Genomic DNA, 22,862 nt, shown 5'->3' with positions numbered 1-22,862 from the left:
CATCTTTGTGAAGGGCATATTGTAACATCGTTATCTAGTATGAATAATTTAGTCAAGTCATCCCCGAGAGGTCATGTACGCGCCATACCAGTATGCCTAGTATTCTTCCTGATAAGTATTAGCTGCACGTGTAGCATCACCCTTTTTTCTCAAATCCCAAAGCCAAGGAAAATCGCTGAGCAAAAAAAGTTCATTCATATGATTAGTGAGCAATTAATTATACTGATCCCCCTGCAAATAATAATTATTTAGTGTGCAAAGAGTAACAATGGCTTACATTTACAATGAATTCAATAGAGATATTTTTCTTAAAAATTTAACATATTCAAACACATATTGGGGATTTAGATCAATTAAGATTCCTTTAATTGTCTTACTTCCTCACGTGCCATTTAGTTTTCAAACAAGACATGGAGAAAACAAACAGCCAGCAACAGAGCAAACAAGAAACTCTAAAAACTTGGACGCAGGATCAGGTGCCATGGAGGACTGAGCATCTCTTGTCGATCAGTCGTATATTAAGTAAACATCTGAGTTTCTAGCATATATTATATATCATTTTGTTCAATTATTCTCAATTCGTAAAGTATGTGTTGACTTCAACTTCAATTTTGGAGGTTATTTTCAAATTATTTTCAAATTACATACTGAAGTATATATAACTTAACATGCTTAAATACTAAAGTTTTAAAACTTCATCAAATTCAACACTTTTACTGAAGGCTGTGTCTTAGCTGTACATACAAATAAAAAAGATGTCTACGTGACCGGTATACTTTTATTAGTAGTAAATATACTTTGGTAAATGCATCTTCTGTATCAGTACATAATATCAATATACAGTACCATTCAAAACATTTGGCAAGCAACAAGATTTCAGCTCAATTGACAAATTAATCATAAATGACATTATTTCGCTGTCAGTTGTATTTCTGTGCATATGTGTATATTTGAAAACTAATATACCAGAGATAATCAATATGCAAGAATATCATTGTCTGATTTTTGTATATATTCATATATAACTGCATCATTGATATTTCCCCCATTGCGTAGAATACGATTCATATCTACAAATTGTCTTCTATTGTTCCTGCAATCGATATATTTTGACAGTTTTCCAGTATAGCTCTGGTTACAAGAAAAATTGCTCAGATCTAAATCTCATACTCTATTTGAACTTTGCCTATTTCGGTTTAAAGCGGCAAGCTTTCATGAAATCGTCATATGACAATTTCCCGTCGCCATCGCGGTCAGCTTTCTTCATTATTTCGTCCATGTCAATTTCTAACTGTCTCATTCTGCACTCTTCAAGTGTCGTCTGCAATTCTTCCCGCGTGATGAAGCCATCTTTGTTTCTGTCGAATTTTCTAAAGATTTCTAGCATCTCAGCCTCCCTAGAAAAGAAAAAGAATTTTGTAGCTGCAGAAACATACTTTCATAATAACAAGGTTTGGTATACGTGTATATAATTTTCTTTGATCCAGATAAGGTTTATATGAAAACAGAATAAACTGAAATATTGACAATAAAATGATTTTTGGAACATTTCAATGCTGGCAGCAGTCCAAGCAATGCCTCCCTTTACTTTAAAGTAAATGTTACAAATCAGCTGTAAAGTGCGTAGCAATATATCTCTGAACCTTCAACATAGTTTTTTTTTTCTTCACTCTGTGGTTTCTAAGCAGCTTTCTTGTCAATAGAAATGACGAATTGTTTGATCGGTAACCAGTTCTTATTGAAAACATCTTCCAGTGTCCTGCCCCTGAACCCTACTCGCAGACAATCGATGATTGGAACCTTGAGACATTCTTGGTCATTATTTTGGTGGTCCATGATCAAATCAATTTCTCCATATAAGCTAAGAAGAATTAACAGTCATTATAAAACTGGACATCATCCGAAGCAGCATTTTTATACTTTTTTATCATCTTAATATAACAGTTATCGGTCCAAAACTTGTTTTCTGTGTGGGAGGGCTCAAAAATTTTTCATGTAAGTCAGATAGTACAATATTATAATGTGACTTAAATCAAATACGTTTGCATGCATTATGTCCAGTCATTATCACATCATTAAATAAGACTCCGGTATACAAGAGCTTAATAGAAATAATTGAAATTCTATGGTTTTTGTCACTGGGGGACACTTAAGCTTATGCCTTGGTGTCTTTAATTGAACATTAAAGAGCTAAGTTCACGAAGTGCAAAAATCCGCCTAGTCATCAAAATAAGTGAAACTTCCTGAAATTATACTCGAAGACTTGTATGTTGTAAAACATTTTATTTTTTAAGAATATCTTTACTGGTTTTCTTTTTGCAGCCGTTTCAATTTAGCATTATTTTCTTAATCAATGCTGTCACGTCATTACGTTGACGTTATATATGCTTCAACACCGTGACGTTGACGTTTTGTATAAATATAACACATAAACGTTTATGGAATAAAATTCAACAATATAGGCCATTATTCAAAATTTTAAAATTTCAGGACAATGTTTCTATGAATTTTTTAAAGAAATTCTGAGAAATGGATTGTTTTGTTTTTTTTAATTTATCTGTAAGAAATGAGAACTGTTTGTTATATATTTATAAATAATGATTGAGTGGAAAACCGTGGATACATGCAACACCTTTTAAATGAAAATAAGGGGCAGATTAAGTTGAACACCAACACAAAGTGTAAATCTATCATATCTGAGTAAAACTGAATTTTTTTTAGTAAAATATATACTATGGTAGTCATGGAGGAAACGGATTTTAATATCCTTAAATGTGTTTTTATATGGTCCTACGGCATACAAACTTAAAAAATAGAGATTTTGACTGAGAATATACAAGTGTTCTTTAATAACAAAAACATCAAGCTTAAAAAAATGCTTAATTAGAAATGAATATGTTTGTAGTTAAATCATCATTTATTATATTGTCATTTAAAGATTTCGCTGCACCTCCTTAATTTATGGCATTTCCTGAAAATTTGATATGTACAGTTTTTACATGTTATGCACGAAAAATAGTGACAATATTGAAGGCTACATATGTATTTTACGCACACAGAGCAGTATATATATTTAGGAAAGAAACCACATAGTAGACTTTTAAACTAAATTGATGCAAAGTAGGCGCATGTAGCATCGTCTTTGAAAGAGGGGGGGGGGGGGCGGCCAGAGAATTTTTTTCACTTAAGTTGACAAGCAAAAAAAAAAAAAAAAGAAAAAAGAAAAAAAAAGAAAGAAATTGCTCAAGCTCGAAAATCCTATTTCGTGGGGGAGGGGTGGGGCAACTTTTTTCAATGTCAACTTTCTTTCACTATACACCAATTGTTTTGCAAACAATACTACATTTCCCTGATATCATTTTACTATGGTAAGAAGTGGGGGCACCAACCTTTCAATAATTATTTTTAATAGTATAGGTAATGTTGGGAAAAAAGTGTCCCCCCTCCCCTTTGTTGCTACGTGCCTACAAAGCAAAAACTCGGCCGCAAAAATTAGCTTTTTCGTTAAAAAAAAAGAACAAAACGAAAACACTAGATTTCCAAAGTATCAAAATTATAAAAGTAAAAAAACAAGACAACCACCATCTTCGCTAGCTAAGGGCTTGAGAAGATGCTTAAACGGAAATAGCACGTAAACCAATTATTTAATGTAAATTACTTAATTGAAATAAATCCACCAATGAACGATGAAAACGTTATACATGTATAATCAAAGTGAAAAATTTTATCAAACTTCTCTCAGTACCACTTTTTATTTTAAAAATCTACATGCACTTCCCCTTCTTTGAATACACTTCAACATGTGCGTGTTGAAATGGGCTTTTAAAATTTTTTTAATATTTACAGATTATATAACTAATCAATATTCTCATAACTGAATAAAATCCAAATATAAATTATTGAAAAACTAGAGGATTACGGTAAACCGCGTGACTAGCTTTCGATAGAAGGATTAGCTCAAAAAAAAAACAAAAAAAAAACTAACGCACGATGATTAGCATGACTAGCTATCGACGAAGAGATTAGCTCAAAAACTAACGCACGAAGGTTAGCTGATTCACATCGATTTCTATGGAATTGTTTAGATCTAATCACTTAATTTTATATAGGGAAAATTCAGTAGAGGTATAATAAACGAAACTAACTTCACGTGCTAATATCATGAATTTTTGTCATGTGACAACACCGATGTTCTTTCAAAATATATGCGGGGTGAAAAAAATCGTTGTGAAAAAAACATTTCTGCACTGTAATTCATACCCTGACAACATGTCAAGCAATATATTACCTTGCCATACCCCCCCCCCCATTACCATGTTGAATGAATCAGAGACAAACGCCCTATCTATGATGTTATAATTTATACTATACGTTATTTCAAGAAAACAAAAATGACAGACAGGTAAAATTACCAGTTCAATCCGTTTATGATACATGTAATACAATTGGGACATACCGGTATAATGAATTAATCCAATGACCAAGTCACGAAACATCAGTAATGTTCTTAATTTTTTTATCATACCGATTTTTAAAATTAAATGAAAATGCAATTCAACAATTAATTTCTTTTAAATAGTATTAGAAGACCTCACTCTCTCTCCTAGCTTCTCATTTTATGTCCAGGCTCTATCTCCTATAAGAATGTACTCTACTATAAACTGACTTGCTAATCTCGGCTGCCCTCTTTCCCTTAGACCTGAAGTCGAACAGGTTACATTTGAGAGGAGTATAACTCAAAATAAAAAGAGACTAGTGCTAATTGTAACGGGGACCGTTACAGATGTTCCCCAAACGCTCCCCAACTCCCTTTTGGTGGCATATTCCCTGTAATCTATATTAAATAAGAAATACTTTATGGAATTTAGACTTAATCAAGGTCTTCCCAGAAAAATACAAAATATATTTAAAAATAGGCATTGCACGCGTGTTCATGTGCGTAACGACCATATTATCTTGTCTACACTATCTAAAATTTTAATATACTTAATATCAAAGCATTTGATCCAAAAGTATTAAAAAATATACTCATTCCAGTGTATTTTTAATTTTACTCATTTCACGTGCACGCACGTGCATAATGGCTATACCTTCTTGTAGGAGTCCCTTATATTTATGTTCCCCAAACGGAGTTTGGGAACATATTGTTTTTACTCTGTTTCTTATTATGTTCCCCAAACGAAGTTGGGGAACATATTGTTTTTACTCTGTTTCTTATTATTATTATTATTTTTCTTCTTCTTCCTGGGTACTTTTTTGTCCGGGAGTGATCTTGTAAACTACACATCTGACTTAGGTAAAACCTTTTTAGGGTCAGTAGGCATGTTATGTAGATTTGCGGAACGAAGGTCATTTTGCACGCACGTGCTTGCAAGAGCGTGCACGTGCAACACGTGAAATGACCGATTTAATTGATATAGGAGTAACTTTTTAAATTTTTGATGAAATGCTTTCAAACTTATAATATAAGAATATTTTAGTAGCACAGACAATTTGACATGGTCAAAATAGCAAGATCTCACGCGCATGCACGTGCACTTCGCTCTGATTGGCTGAAACTAAAGTCTCAATATCTTTCTTGTTTTTTGACGAAATCCTTTGAAATTTTGAACATCGCCATGCATTAGGATAGCCTACAACATGATATATAGCAATTATCATGAAAACACGTGCACGCACGTGTGCTGCTTTCTGATTGGCTGAAAATTTAAAAAGCTATAACTCCCTTGGTTGTCAACCAAATAGGATGGGATTTGGAACATAGATAGATATAATGGACTACTACAAGGAAGTATGGTCATCATGCACATGCATACACGTGGGTGTACGTGCGCTGCAATCTGATTGGCTAAAACTTTAAACAGCTATAACTCCCTTGGTTTTCAACCAAACGGGGTGGGATTTAGAACATAGATAGATGTAATGGACTTCTACAAGAAGGTATGGTCACCATGCACATGTATGCTTGTGCGTGCACGTGAAATGAGCAAAATCAAAAATACACTTGAATGAGCGTATTTTTTTAATACTTTTGGATTAAATACTTTAACATTCAGTATATTGAAATATGTAGATTGTGTAGACATGATGATATGGTCAGTACGCTCATGCATTCACATGCGCACGTGTGCAACGCTAAAATTTGAATGAACTTGGTACACTTCTGGGTAAACGTTGTAAAGTCTCAAATGCATAGAGTTTGTCTTATTTAATGAAGCTTACAGGGAATATGGCACCAAAAGGGAGTTGGGGAGCGTTTGGGGAACATCTGTAACGGTCCCCGTTACAATTAGCACTAGTTATTATTATTATTATTATTTTTTTTCTTATTTGTTCTCCGGTACTTTTTTGTCCGCGAGTGTTCTCAGAAACTGTTCACCCAACTGACCTAAAACCTTTTTAGGGTTAATAGGTGTGTAGTGTAGGTGTGCGGAACGAAGGTCATTTTGCGCGCATACGCCTGCACGTGCGTGCGCGTGAAATGAGTGAATTGACTGATATACTTAATATAGCTATAACTTTTACATTTTTTGATGAAATGCTTTGAAACTCATTACATAAAGATATTTTAAAAGTGTTAATAATATGACACTGTCAAATTAGCAAGAACTCACGCGCATGCACGTGTGCTGCAATCTGATTGGCTGAAACAAAAATCTCAATATCTCTTTTGTTTTCCAACGAAATGTTTTGAAATTTTTAACATTGTCATGAATTAGGATGTCCTACAATATAATATGGAAAAAATTTCATGAAATCACGCGCATGCACGTGCGCTGCAATCTGATTGGCTGAAACTTTAAATGGCTATATCTCCTTTATTTTTTGACGAAATGCTTTGAAATTTAAAACATAGTCATGCATTAGGATATCCTGCAATATGATATACAAAAAATTTCAAGAAATCACGAGCGTGCACGTGTGCTGCAATCTGATTGGCTGAAACTTTAAATGGCCATATCTCCTTTGATTTTTGACGAAATGCTTTGAAATTTAAAACATAGTTATGCGTTAGAATATTCTACAATATGATTTAAAAAAAATTCTTGAAATCACGTGGATGCACGTGTGCTGCAATCTGATTGGCTTAAACTTGAAATGGCTATAATTCCCTTGATTTTCAACCAAACAGGATGGGATTTAGAACATAGATAGATATAAGGGCCTCCTACAAGAAGGTATGGTCATCATGCACGTGCACGCACGTGCGTGCATTTGGAACGAGTGAAATTGAAAATACACTTGAATGAGTGATTTTTAATACTTTTGGACTAAATGCTTTCATATAAAGTATATTTTGATATATAGAAAGTGTAGACAAGATTATATGATCATTATGCACGTGCATTCACATGGGCACGCGTGAATTGTTAAAATTTGAATATAATTGGTATCCTTTTGGGAAAACATTGTTAAAGTCAAAAATGCACAGATGTTGTCTTATTTAATAAGGCTTACAGGGAATATGGCACCAAAAAGGAGTTGGGGAGCGTTTGGGGAACATCTGTAACGGTTCCCGTTACAATTAGCACTAGTTATCTATGCTCTAAATCCTATCGTGTTTGGTTGAAAAACAAGGGAGTGATAGCCATTTGAAGTTTCAGCCAATCAGATTGCAACACACATGCATGCGCGAGATTTCATAAATTTTTATCGTTATCGTATTGAAGGATATCCTAATGCATGACTATGTTTTAAATTTCAAAGCTTTTCGTCGAAAAACAAAGGAGATATAGCCATATAAGTTTCAGCCAATCAGATTGCAGCACACGTGCATGCGCGTGATTTCATGAATTTTTTTTCTATATCATATTTTAGGATATCCTAATGCATGACTATGTTTTAAATTTCAAAGCATTTCGTCAAAAAACAAAGGAGATATAGCTATTTAAAGTTTCAGCCAATCAGATTGCAGCACGCGTGCATGCGCATGCTTTCATGAAAATTTTTATATATCATGCTGTAGATCTTCATAATGTACGACTATGTTCAAAATTTCAAAGGATTATGACAAGAAACAAGAAAGATATTGAGACTTTAGTTTCAGCCAATCAGAGCGAAGCGCACGTGGATGCACGTGAGATCTTACTATTTTGACCATGTCATCTTGTCTATACTACTAATGTATCCTTACATTATGAGTTTCTAAAAAATTCATCAAAAAAAAGAAAAGTTACAGCAGTATCCATTATATTGGTCATTTCACATGTTGCACGTGCGCGCTCTTGCAAGCACGTGCGCGCAAAATGACCTTCGTTCGGCAAATCTATATAACATGTCTACTGACCCTAAAAACATTTTACCCTAGTCGGATGTGTAGTTTACAAGATCACTCGTGGACAAAATTTTCCCAGGAAAAATAATAATAATAATAAGAAACAGAGTAAAAACAATATGTTCCCCAACTTCGTTTGGGGAACATAATTACAGATGTTCCCCAAATGCTCCCCAACTCCCTTTTGGTGCCATATTCCCTGTAAGCTTCATTAAATAAGACAAACTCGATGCATTTGAGACTTTAACAACGTTTACCCAGAAGTGTACAAAGTTCATTCAAATTTTAGCATTGCACGCGTGCGCATGTGAATGCATGTGCGTAATGACCATATCATCTTGTATACACAATCTATATATTTTTATATACTAAATATTAAAGTATTTAATCCAAAAGTATTAAAAAGATACGCTCATTCAAGTGTTTTTTTTGATTTTGCTCATTTCACATGCACGCACGTGCATACATGAGCATGGTAACCATATCTTCTTGTAGATGTCCGTTACATCTATCTATGTTCTGAATCTCACCCCGTTTGGTTGAAAACCAAGGGAGTTATAGCTGTTAAAGTTTCAGCTAGCCAATCAGATTGCAGCGCACGTACATGCACGTGTGTGCATGTGCATGGTGACCATATTTTCTTGTAGTAGTCCAGTATATCTATCTATGTTCCAAATCCCATCCTGTTTGGTTGAAAATCAAGGGAGTTATAGCTATTTAAAGTTTAAGCCAATCAGATTGCAGCGCACGTGCATGCACGTGTTTTCATGATAATTGCTATATATCATGTTGTAGTATATACTAATGCATGGCTATTTTCAAAATTTCAAAGGATTTCGTCAAAAAACAAGAAAGATATTGAGACTTTAGTTTCAGCCAATCAGAACGAAGCGCACGTGCATGCGCGTGAGATCTTACTATTTTGACCATGTCATATTGTCTATGCTTCTAATATATCCTTATATTATAAGTTTCAAAGCATTTCATCAAAAATTTTAAAAGTTACGCCTATATCAATTAAATCGGTCATTTCACATGTTGCACGTGCACGCTCTTGCAAGCACGTGCGCGCAAAATGACCTTCATTCCACAAATCTACATAACATGTCTACTGACCCTAAAAACATTTCACCTTAGTCGGATGTATAGTTTACGAGATCATTCCCGGACAAAAAAGTACCCAGGAAGAAGAAGAAAAATAATAATAATAACTAGATCTTTTTGTCGTTCAACAAAAACGGAGGGCTTTTCGACCTCTTAAAATAATGAATCTTACAAGAAAAATCAATATCTTATAATGAAAAAAATCTTATAATACAATATTGCGAAAGTTCTTTTTAGATCAATATTTAATTGGAAACATAACAATTCTATTTGTACATCAGTGTCTACACAAAGAGTTATAACTCTTTCGTGGTTATTAAACAAAAGCGAAAATGTGCTGTTTTTCAATCTACTAAAATTCCTATAAGGGGTCAAAAAGTGACCCCACGGCCCATAATCTTTAAACTGTACACCTTATGCTTGACCTCATACCAAAATTAGTTTGAAGATTGGTTGAGAATTAAAAATGTTACAGAGGAAAAGCCGTTTTCTGTACTGACCCCTAAAATCCTTTCTATTTTAGGGATTTTTATTTTCATGACCTTACCACCTGGAGACAATGCTGGAGTCAATATTCATATCAAATTTCACGAGAATTGTTTGCCTACCTTTTGAGATGATGGAACAATCATGATTTCGAATTTAACATAGAAATCTCCATAGGCAATTTTAAGGGACTCATAAAACCGGAAGTACTCTTTATGTGCATACCAAAATTAAATCGTAGAGAGCATGTTAGACTCTAAACAGGTCAACAAAGAGAGATAACTCTTACATCATCATTTTTGAAAAGACTTAAAAATACAATATTTCAGGTCTCTATAACTCCTATAAGGGGTCAAAAAGTGACCCCACGGACCATATTTTTTAGATTGTTCTCTTTATGCTAAACTCAATTCCGAAAACTGTTTGAAAATTCATTGAGAAATAAAAAAGTTACAGGCAAAGGTCTGTTTTCAATGTTGGCCCCTAGAAATCCCTTATTTTCCCAAAGTTTGATTTCATAATCGTATGAAGTCAGAACAGTGTCAGAGTCATTCTGTATACATAATATTACAAGAAAATCTTAATTACTTTTAGAGATACTGTTACATAACTGATTTCATTTTAACATAAAAATTAAAAGACCCATAAAACCGGAAGTTCAGGTCTGATTGATATGAAACTTACAGGATATGTCCTACTAATTAGTTTAAACATATTTACATCCTCAAAATAATTTTTGTAACGTTATTTTGACTTTCAAAAATTTCCTCCCCCCTTCTTCAATGTTTGAAGTCTTATATCTCGAAAAGTATTTGTGGTCAAAAATCCCATACGCGCACTTTTTTATAGGATTAGGTCTCTAGAATTCATATCTTAAATTTGGGAGTCTAGACACTGAAATTAAAAATGTTTTTGGCTTCTTTAGAGATTTCAGTTTTCCCTTTGTAGAAACCGGAAGTGACAAGACCGGAAGTATAAAACATTACAGACAGGACATTTTTATATATGCTATCTAATAGTTATAAAATAAAATACCTACTTTTAAAGGTACTCCTGAAAATCTGAGCAAAAGAATTGCTAAGTATAATAATAATAATAATAATAAACAAGACGAAAACAATAGGTCTTTTCGACAAAAGTCGAAAAGCCCTAATAATAATAAGAAACAGAGTAAAAACAATATGTTCCCCAACTTCGTTTGGGGAACATAATAAACAAGTAGCCTCCCTTTGACTTTTTTTTATGTGGCATAAAGGCGAGACTGGAATTACCTGCAACCATAAAGGGCTGTCACTATCTCTGTACATGTAGTAAGTTATTCGTTTTTACAATGTACATTGAATAAGTCTAATAAAGGCCCATCACAAAAATTACAGGCGATCAAAAATCAATATATTCTCGCAAATTGTTTATTTCAATAGATCTATTTGAATTTTCAACTCGAATTTTCTAGGTTCAATACTTCGCTAGGCCAACATATGTTATATGTCATACAAACTCTCGGATCGGAAAATATTTTTAATAATAAACTTTTTAAAATGAAGCGGTCTTCTTGAAATGCAAACAGACTACTTTCTGAAGTGCATGTTGGTTTCGGATAGGGCCTGTGGCTTTAATTTGTGCGCTTGTATCTTGACTCAGCCAAACGTAGGGGAAAGTGTTGATATCATTTTTTATCATTTATGAAAGCCAGTCGATGCAGACTTCTCGACATACACAATTGGTGTTTTGTAAAAGGGGTAAAGCAATAATTTTCAGTTTATATATACATCCTGGTAGTTGCTACCAATTTAGTTGTTTATGTTAAATTATATTCTAAGATTAATTCCGACTTGGTGACAATAAAGTTTCTCGGGTGATCTCCCTTTGATTACATAGTGACCATGGAGACGAGATCGGGAGATAAAACATCGATACATTGTTTGTAAAATAAATAAGATTTGGGGGAAAGAGTATCCATTTTTTAAAAATATTTCAGCATAACCAATGATAATGTAAACCTAGATCAGCTACGATTGACTAAAAAGTCTTGGGTTAGGAATGAGTCACCATTATAATTATTGCATCTTCTTGCAGTCATAGAGACTCCGAGAGACTTTCGTACTTTTTTGCGCCACAACACAAAATAACTTATAATAAATGGTATATTTGCATTTAAAAACTAATTAAAATTTACAACAGCAACATATAATCTTGTTTCTTTTTAATTAATTTGGGTAAACCCCCATTGTTTCCACTTTGGTGGTCGGTGCGAAGAGATTTAAATCGAACGAAAATTAAATATTTCGATGTGGCCACACCCCTCGAACAAAGTAAGATAACACTCTATTTGTTCATTTTTTAATTTTCTTTTTAATGGTGTGAATTTTATTTTGTTCAGAGGGTGTGGCCACAGCAAAAATTTGAATCAAAGACGAAAAAATGCTAAATTTTGGTAAAAAGTGGCAAAGTTCACGTGTTTAGACGTTTTCTGCACAAATATGACGTCATCAAATGAAAATTTTGGCGTAAACTATTCAAGTTTGATACCTAAGGATAATATTTCCGTAAATAATTTTCTTCTTCCCCTCACTTTATTTTTCCTAAAATCATTAGGCCGATTTAGCACATTCGTGGATTTAGCTCTTTGCTTGTAGACACTGAAGTTGTGGCCTTTAGGTCTTTAACTGAACATTTGCATGGGGAATTTAGTTATGGCCTTTGGGTCTTTAACTGAATATTTTGCCTGCGGACACTTCAGAAGTGGCCTTTAGGTCTTGATTTACCATGGGACACTTAAGTTGCATGTGGCCTTTGGGTCTTTCTTTTGGACATGTACACATTCTGCCCTTGGCGTCGATCTTTAAACATCTGCCAAGAAACACTTTATTTACTTTAAAGATCATTTGCGTTGTTGCCTCAAAAGTTGGCATCTTCTTTTGAACATTAACCAAGAGACATTCTCGTTGTGTCCTTTTCGTCTTTCTTTAAACATCTGACAGGGGACTACATATGTAGTAAATTCTTTTTCAACATTTGCCAGGGGATACTTCTTGGAAAATTTTGCAAGGCGACACTTACACCGTGGCCTTGGCATCTTTCTCTGACCCGAGGAAACTTACGTTCTGGCCTTGGCATCTTTCTTTGACATTTACCAGAGGACACTTACGTTCTGGCCTTGGCGTCTTTCTTTGACAATTTCCGGAGGACACTTACGTTCTGGCCTTGGCATCTTTCTTTGACATTTACCCGAAGACACTTACGTTCCGGCCTTGGAGTCTTTTTTTTTACAATTACAAGAGGACAGTTACGTTCTGGCCTTGGCGTCTTTCTTTGATATTTACCCCAGGAAATTTACATTCTGACCTTGGCGTCTTTCTTTGAAATTTACCAACAGACACTTACGTTCTGGTCTTGGCGTCTTTCTTCGACATTTACCAGAGGACACTTACGTTCTGGGCCTTGTGTCTTTCTTTGACATTTACCACGTGACACTTACGTTCTGGCTTTGGCGTTTTTCATCGACATTTACCAGAGGACACTTACGTTCTAGCCTTGGCTTCTTTCTTCGACATTTCCCAGAGGACACTTACGTTCTGGCCTTGGCGTCTTTCTTTGAAATTTACCAAAGGACACTTACGTTCTGGCCTTGGCGTCTTTCTTTGAAATTTGCCAATGAAAAGACACTTACGTTCTGGCCTTGGCGTCTTTCTTTGAAATTTACCAAAAGACACTTACGTTCTTGCCTTGGCGTCTTTCCTTGAAATTTACCAAAGGAAACTTACGTTCTGGCCTTGGCGTCTTTCTTTGACATTTACCAGAGGACAACTTACGTTCTGGCCTTGGCGTCTTTCTTTGACATTTCGTCCATGTATTCCTCTAGAGTCACCTCACAGTCCATGTTAGAATCAAGGTCCACAAACATCGTCTGTATCAACAATATATAAAATTGAGAATCAAATGTAAGAAAAGGGTAATCATTTTCATATTTATAACACATTCTAATCAATGTAAAATCTAACTAAAACCAAAATAGGCATTTTTGCTGTAAAGTGTATACATTTGTATAAATTTCTTAGTAATTAGAAAATGTTTTATTTATCTATCTAGATAAGTGAAATAAAGAAGAAAATTAAAAGAATTGTGGCCCGCCGCTCTCGTTGTATTATTGCTCTGGATGCAGTTAAAGTCATGTATCATATATTTGTACAATAGTACAAACATTTCTTTTATTCTTGCATACAAAGCATTACGTGTGTCCTAAACGGAAACTTGGGGATCTTCTTCAAATAAGAAATATATAACTTCAGTTCGTCATTCAGAAGAGTGTGCGATAATTGATCTAAAATTTTGTTTTTCCTCAAGTTTCACAAATTTTCAAAATGATATGACGATGACGTTTTGAAAAGACTAGTGCATGACAGCGAAAACACAATCTGTATCTATTGTGAATTATTAAATGACATATAAGCTAATTCGTCAAAAAACCGTCGTCAGTATTCCCTTGGCCATTTTGGAAATTTGAATTCACTTGTCTCTTGGCTACATTGCATTTTGGTATTATACCTCAGATCTGTATGCCTTGAGGGGAATCTAAACGGTCAAGTCCCTGCCAATAATGTTTGTTCAAGCAATAAATCAATTTTTATCCTATCTACCAAGTAACTTTTCATTTCCCTCGCCACTTTGAGTGTTTTTTTCTACAAACAGATTTCAAGGAGAAATGGTTTTTTATGTTTGCATGTACCTACATGTACATGTTTTTATTAGAATTGCATAAACCTTCAATAGAAAACATATTAGAAAACTCTATATAGTATGTATGCATGCAGAGTAGCAAATTTGTCACTTGTTTCACCACGAAATTAAGTGTGAAATTTTTAATCGAAGACCACAAAAATATGGGACATAATTTATTTCGGCAAGGATATTTATTTATTTATTTGTTCATTCATTTTATTTATTAATTTATTAATTAATTTATTTATTTATTTTGGGAGGGGGGTATTTGTACAATTAATATCTATGTTCATGAGAACAAGAGAACATTGGCATCAACGCATGGGTAACACCCAGTGCGATTTTACTTGAAATTGGTTCGGTTTCTGGAGAGTGGAGACAAAAACAAATGTATTAAAGCTTAAAATTTTCGACTTCCTCTATTTGTGTGAAAACCTTTCAGACATTCGAATATGGACAAATAGCTAGACGGACAAACCGGCGGCAAACCAAAAAATCTCAACTGAATTTAACTTTCAGCTCAGATGAACCTAAATTGAAGACCATATTGAATTCATAAAGATGTGGTCGAATTTTCATGAGCTTGCACATTATGGAATTCCCGCGTATGGGACATTGTGTGGGAGGTGATAGGTGTTCGATAAACTTTAATCGATTAAAAAAAACGTTTTACAGCCAACACCCGCCTTGTCATACTCCATCTTGAAAACGACTCCTCGCGTCGAGACAAATGAATTGTAACGTGTTGGATAGGACAGGGGGTTTGATTTATTCCTCGGCAAACAATATTGACACAGAGTTGTCCGTTTATGATCCCCGGAAGAATATAGACTAATATAAAGTGAAATATTATCATATCTAGGACACTGGAGAATTTCGATTCAATGGGACCAATCCTTTGTCCAATTTCAGTAAAAATATCGGTTTTCTTTTCTTTTTTCTCTCCTCTAAATCTGAGTACATCTTTTGAAAATTCAAGTCAAAAATCAGAATAGGAATTGTATTTCATGATAATTTGGGTTTACAATTCCTATATTTAGCTAGAGAACTACAAGTAGGAATAAACATAATAAACGACGTTTTTTGGAGATACGGAGAAAAATAATTTATTAATACCATTCTTACAAAGCAGACTGTATTCAGGAACAGCTCAGTTAACTAAATGCATAATGTCGGTGTAATACGCTGAAACACTAAACCCTTATCACGAAAAGTAATTAAAACCAAGGGCACGTCAAATTAAAGCATTCCAGCAGCTTGAATTTCCCAAATCGGGAAGTCTTTCTTACATAATTATGTAACTTCATCATATACAAAATACAACCGTACACACCCAATAACGTAAAGCGTTTTGAGATAAATTTACGGCATACTCTAAAACCTGGCCTGGTCCCTTTGGCCTGGCCTGGCCTCTAAGTTGGCCTGGCGTCTATTTTGGCCTCTAATTTGGCTTCAAACCAAATTTTGGCCTGGCCTCAAAAGTTGGCCTGGCCTCAGATTTGGCCTCTGTAAAAATTTTTGGCCTCACTCAAAAATAATTTCTTTTTCAGAATTTGATTGATTTTATTGATTTTTTATTGGTTTCATTTTTTCAAAGATTAAGCAGGTAAATAATATATTTCTGTTGATATGTAGATGTGAATATTAAAATAACAATACACTACCACCAATATGATTTATTTTATTGATTTTCTATTGATCAGTTGCAATTCTTAAGACTTTCCTTAGTAGGATTGAGGATTTTGCAAAGTACCGGTAAAACATTTAGAAACATCAATCTAAATTATTTCTTTTCAGAATTGATTTTATTGATTTTTTAAAATTAGTTTTAGTTTTTAAAAAAAAACAAAGCAGATAAATAACATATTTCTGTTGATATGTAAATGTTAACATTGAAAATAATCATGTACTACCACCAGTATGATTTATTTTATTGATTATCAATCAATCGGTGTACACTTATTTTATTTTATGATTTGATGACAGGTATCTCATACTGACATTACCGACACTCTTGCTTAATTATTTAGAAAAAAAAGTATCAGATTCCAAATTGTGCACATTGAAAAAATCTCTAAATCATGTCAAATGTCATTAATAGCTTTGAAAAATCGCCTTCACACACTGTAGAGTGTTAACTGTGTTATTGTTATGCCTGCATCATCTTAAATGAGATATTTGAATACAGGCACCAAAGAATTTTTAAATAAAAATATATAAACTACCTTATACCTATGCAGATACCAAAATATTTATATTATACTGATTTGATTACTCTGTTAAAAACTCACATGTACTTAATCTCGGAACAGTTTGTATTTAAAAAAAACTAATATAAATGACATTATCAGATAATTTATAACTTTCTGTTCCTGTGCGGAAACACTGTAATTGGATATCTAATGACAAAAAATTCTGCAGCATGGCTCTCGACAGGAGATAAGGTTGAAGTTAATCAGCAATGAAATATATATGTGCATAGGCTGTTAAGCCATCCATTATTTGTAAAGAATTTCCTACTACAAGTTTCACTATCTACAATTATCAAAACAAAAGTTGAGTTTGATGATGGTTTATTAACATTTGTGATAAAAAACATTTGCATCCTATCAACCAGACCATTAGAACCCTATTATATAAAATGTGGCCAATTACTTGCATATCATAGTATTGACACTTTTTCTAACAGTTTGTAAGAGTAGTCCACATTATCAAAAAGATTTTTTTATTCTGAATAAAGAGTTTATAAAACATGTAACAAGTGATACTTGAAATAGCAAATTTAAAATTCTTTTTAGGTCTTAGGTAATTACTACCCATCTGCATTTCTTTGTTTTCTTGATGATTTAAATTGATGTTTCTAAATGTTTTACTTTGTAAAATCCTCAATCCTACTATGGAAAGTCTTAAGAATTGCAACTGATCAATAGAAAATCAATAAAATAAATCATATTGGTGGTAGTGTATTATTATTTTAATATTCACATCTACATATCAACAGAAATATATTATTTACCTGCTTAATCTTTGAAAAAATGAAACCAATAAAAAAATCAATAAAATCAATCAAATTCTGAAAAAGAAATTATTTTTGAGTGAGGCCAAAATTGAGGCCAAAAATTTTTACAGAGGCCAAATCTGAGGCCAGGCCAGCTTTTGAGGCCAGGCCAAAATTTGGTTTGAAGCCAAATTAGAGGCCAAAATAGAGGCCAGGCCAACTTAGAGGCCAGGCCAGGCCAAAGGGGCCAGGCCAGGTTTTAGAGTATGCCTAAATTTACTGCTATTCATTCCTCTTTTAAAAACCCTACGATATTTTTTATAAGAACAAAAAATTGATTAACTTAAGTTTTAATGGCCTTCACTCCACTTTTCAAAAAGTTATTTCGAAGGGAAATGTAAAATCAAACATCAAAGTAACATTTTAGGGCTTTCCATCTAAAATTACGGTTTATAAAGCAAACAGACGAGCAGAACATAATAAAATTATACTCCTTTAGGCGTGTGTTTGAATTGAACAGATCGGACACAATGTGGGGTCAAGTGTCTTCCCATTTACGGTTTTGTTTATTAGGTGATTATCAGTAAAACGCTTTAGGAATCAAACGCCCCACTTAACGGAACGCAATAAATTTCACTTCAAGGAGGGGAGGGAGGGGCGGTGTTAGGCTAGGAATTTATTTTGAAGGACTTTTATCATGAAAGAAGTTCTATAATATTTTTTAAACAAAAGATTGTAATTCTTTCCATTTCGGTTTTAAAAAATTGTATGAAAAAAATATCGGTATTTAGCTATTTTTATGGTAAAAATATAACAGATGGCGTCCTTTGATAAAAATTAATTATTTGGCATTACAATTATATCTAGGTATTTTTTTAAGTTCATAGCAGCCGCGCTGCAATTCTCTTTCTATTACACCCCTTTAGATGCGGGTAAAGCCATTTAGATGGACTGTTGGTAATCATATAAATATGTAGTGTATAGAATTTGACTGTGAAAAGTAATTGTCAAAATATATTAATATTTTTATAGCTAATGGGTAATGGTACATTTTCTTCTTTGACATTTTTATGCTCCTTAACAAAATAAACATAGAAAATATAAGGTATGGAAAATAATACAATGAATTTACACTATTTTTGTACCTTTTCTTATCCTGTCAATGCGTTTGATCTATCGGGGGGTCTTTTTTTATTTATAGTGAATTTGTCAGTACAAAATGGTTTCCGGTTATAATTTAGAAGACCGTATAACATGTATTTCGTGTTAATGATTTTTTGCCCTCTGGATGAACGGCAATATACAATCTAAATATTTTGTTTGGCATGTTAAGCAGGTTTTTTGTTAAGACATTTCTAAATAAAGGTGAATCTTTTAAGCTATTTAACCATTTCTATAAATACATTTGGAGGTGAAAAATAATCATCGACACCACAAAAATTATTGTATTATACAGTAGCAAGGTTGCCAAGAATGGAACAATCTATACAAGATCTGGCCGACTTTAGAATCTGTCCAATTTGTCAACAAAAGAGAAAAATTAAACAAACTGGTATTGGGATTCCAAATTTAATTTTTATTTATTCAAAGATTTATTTGATATTATACAGAACTGGATTTTTGTCCTGAATTGAGTAAAACTAGAGCATAGAAATTTAAAAAAAAAGAAGAAATTCTGGAAGTTATTCATAGGCGTTGGAAGCAAATTGAAAAAGGTGGGGCGGGGCTAATTGAAAGTACCCTAAAAAAGATAAGCCCCAATTTTCAATGCCTGTATTTTGTCTACCTTTACGAAAAAAGTTGAGGGTGACCTCCATCCCCCTCAGCCTCCCCCCTTCCCGGTTCCGACGCCTTTTCTATTTGAAACATTCCTAAATCTTGCAGCTTCTTTAAAGTGTCTCTTTTTGATCCATTTAGTGCGACTGGAATGTTGTGTATCCATATTGATTGTCCTTCTAACAATGGCATTTAAACGTTATCGATCTAGGAGAGAAAATCAATCGCTCGCATATCCTGATCTTTCCCGCAGGCTGCATTATTTATTTCAAATTTTAAAAAGTTAAATTCTTATTGCAAAACTGACCTGACTTAGCTAAATCCGCATAAAGTTGGTGCTAGGGTGATTAGACTACATTGTTCTTTAATTGGATTATTATGACTTCAGTCATATTGACAAAAAACCTCCTAACAATGCCAGATAGGAATTTAAATTTCTTTCTTACAGAATGGAGGCATTTTTTAATGAAGTCTATATAAAGTATACGTACTGTCTGTTGAAAAGAGGCGAGATTTTTAAATCCCCGACCTTATGTCAAGATATGGACTTTTTGTAACATTAGCGTTGACAGTTTGTCAACACTGAAAATTACACAAATGTAGCAGTTTAAACAGAACAGGAAAAAAATGAAGACAATTTTTATTTACCGCAATTTCTGAATCTTTCCCATTGAATCCACGTTTCCGCACTGCTTCTGCAAACTGATAAATTGTCAAAAATCCTAAATTGTATGTGTCTGCACTTTTAAAGAATCTATAATACACATCTTTTTTCTCTTTGGGAAAATTTATATATCTGTCCAAGAGTTTCTTTTCTTCCTCCGCAGAGTAAAGCGGTTTTCTATCCGCCAAGCTCTGCTTATCAAGTTCCTTTATATTCTGTTCAATTCTTTCCGCAATATTTCGGACATGGTCTTTTTTAATGTCAGAGGGGTCCGAGATTCCGTTGACCTGGGGCTTTTTTACCGGGGTATCTTTTTCACCGTTCACCTGTTTGTTTTCCTTTGACGCATCCATCATATCCGAAATCCGATTACCGACTGATAGCTGAAATGTGTACCTCTGCATTTTTATACCCACCGCAGTTTCCCGACCCGGTCAGATATTTACGATGTTTGCTCTGGGAGAGTGTCGATCTGACCACGTGACTTTGGGTGACATGTACAATCATATTATCTTATTTTAAATACCCTGAGACTGATCAGTTTAAAATCAAACGACAGTCGATCACAGGAAAATTTAAAATACCTGGAACTGAGTTCCTCATCCAAAATTCTTGTATTTATTGATCATTAGAGTTCAAAAGATACACTGATTTCAATTTTACGCAATTCAAAGAAAACTAATTTTAAAAGAAAAAAAAATCTTTGATATCAGAAAAACTATCAGAAAACGTACTGCTTTTTCGGCATTATTCAATTTCTTTCAGTAGGATATATAATGTAAAAGGAATCTCGAATTTTGTTTTTTCATTTATTTATAATAATTTCAAAACATTTACTCTCCTAAATATCACTTGCAATTTTTTTTAAATCTCAAGCATAAAAAATAATTTTGTCTAGATAAGTAAGCCCGGATCAGACCAGAAATTTGTACGAATGGGGGGGGGGTGTTGAGGAGAAGAGCTCTATGTGCTTTTTCCCCCATTTATTCCTTTGATAGTGGCTGGTTTAATAGGTAAATTTTCTTTGGGTGTTGTGATACAAAACATATAATCAAATACGTATTTTGAATAAGTAAATCTTCCAAATTTCTATAAAGAAACACATTAACATTAAACAGCTTAATTTATTTTGATCTCTAGTCTCTAAGTGTTAAAGAGAGAAAAATTGTGCTTTGTTCCCATTATTTTGTTTTTTTAATCTATGTAAAAAATAATATAACAAATGTAGACCTTTAATTCGGTCAATCCATAGATATATCGACTTCACAGAAAAGCATATCGACCGAGCACTAAGTGCGAGGTCGATATGCTTTTCTGTGAAGTCGATATATCTATGGATCGACCTCATCAAAGGGTTGTTTTATATAATATCACCAAAAGATTAGCGAAAGGTCACAAGTGCACTCCTCTCTATATCCTATACGGAAAAAGAATCGTAAATCTCGAGAATGGATAGTTTATGGTTGATAATTGTTTTCCGGAGTTTCTCCTTTCTGCTTTGAGTGAAAATGTTGCTAGTTGACTGTGGACATGTTTAACATGCTAGGATTCAAAACCCTGAAACTCTAAAACGGACGAAACAATGGATTTTTTTTGTATTATACGTCATCAAAAAATGGTGTAATGGACCTCCGTAAGTAAGATCGGTGTGGCATGTTTTACCTAGATACAGAAGTGTAAGCTACCTAATCTAAAATGTTATGTCATATTAAACATGTATATATCTCAGATTTTATGCATGCATTTCTCTGTTTACCAGGAGAGGGTGATCTGATTTTCAATTTGTAGCCATGCAGAATTATATATTTTTTAAAATATCCGTAATTCCTTTTTAAACACGTTTCTTAATGTATATGTACGAATGGGGTTTTAAAAACCTCTTTAGAAACAAAATTAATTCACAGATATAGTTAAATACGTGTTTGCAAATTGATCTCTTAAAAACCTCTATTAATTATCCTTTTTTCCACATGCACATAAACTAAATATTCCATATAAATGCCCTACAAAATAAATATGTAAATAATTGTAAGTAGATCGTGTTATCGTCTGGGGTACCTTCAAAACTTGAAAGCGCTATTTATAAAGCCTAAAAATCATTGTCAAGTAAATACAGACAACAATGAAATGTGTATATGTAGACATAAAACCCTTAGTAAGTGTCTAAGATCACGACTACAAATGCCAATAAAAGCATAGAAACACAGGCACCTGACGTTACTTATTTTTCTTTATTATTCGGTATGTGTATATTTTTTTTTATTAAAAGAAAAATAAGTAACGTCAGGTGCCTGTGCATAGAAATGACAAAATTCGATGACGGTTAACATTTACACCGGGCAAAAAAAATTGACCGTGTAATCAGGTAAAAGTCACACATAAATAAAATATACAAAAAATCAAATTCATTTCAATTCAAAACTTGTAAAGAAGTTTTTTCGGGCTATTAGTTAGAACATATGATGATGAAGTGTTGGTGTATAAAATCTTCGACATCACTGGCATCTTCTATGAGCTCTCATTTTCTCGACATTTTCTTTGTTTTTGATACATAGTTTGGGTTACCTTATCCACAAAGCATTAACATTCAATGTTATAATTCTGGTCCAGCTCTAAAACACTAAAACTAGTGAAGTACTAATCTCTAAGCTTTTTAACCCCAAAACTGAAGATATTTTCTGACTGACGTTTTTCCGAGAATTGCACCTTTTTAATTTGACAAAAGTTGGCCGTTTTCGTAGGTACATGCATCACATTGGGAAAAAAGTCATAGAAATTCTTTAATCAAAATTCAGTACTGAAGCACTAAAATGAAACTTAATAAAATAATTGTCAAGTAT

The 22,862-nt window shown here is 33.4% G+C and overlaps 1 protein-coding gene across 1 annotated transcript; it reads right to left on the bottom strand.

The window, feature by feature from the left end:
* Positions 1-760: 760 nt before the first annotated feature.
* On the bottom strand, positions 761-20,501 carry LOC134261251 (uncharacterized). Its single transcript, XM_062743701.1, has 3 exons — positions 20,007-20,501; positions 13,678-13,772; positions 761-1,397 (listed from the first exon to the last, which is right to left on the bottom strand). The coding sequence occupies exons 1-3, from the start codon at positions 20,424-20,426 to the stop codon at positions 1,187-1,189; spliced, it is 726 nt and encodes a 241-aa protein (XP_062599685.1). The 5' UTR covers positions 20,427-20,501; the 3' UTR covers positions 761-1,186.
* Positions 20,502-22,862: the final 2,361 nt, after the last annotated feature.

This window comes from Saccostrea cucullata, unplaced genomic scaffold (assembly GCF_032062105.1).
Source record: "Saccostrea cucullata isolate Sc308-1 unplaced genomic scaffold, CSIRO_AGI_Scuc_v1 ctg1050, whole genome shotgun sequence".
In the NCBI taxonomy this organism is placed as follows: Eukaryota; Metazoa; Mollusca; class Bivalvia; order Ostreida; family Ostreidae; genus Saccostrea; species Saccostrea cuccullata.
This window is presented reverse-complemented; position numbering and strand designations above follow the sequence as displayed.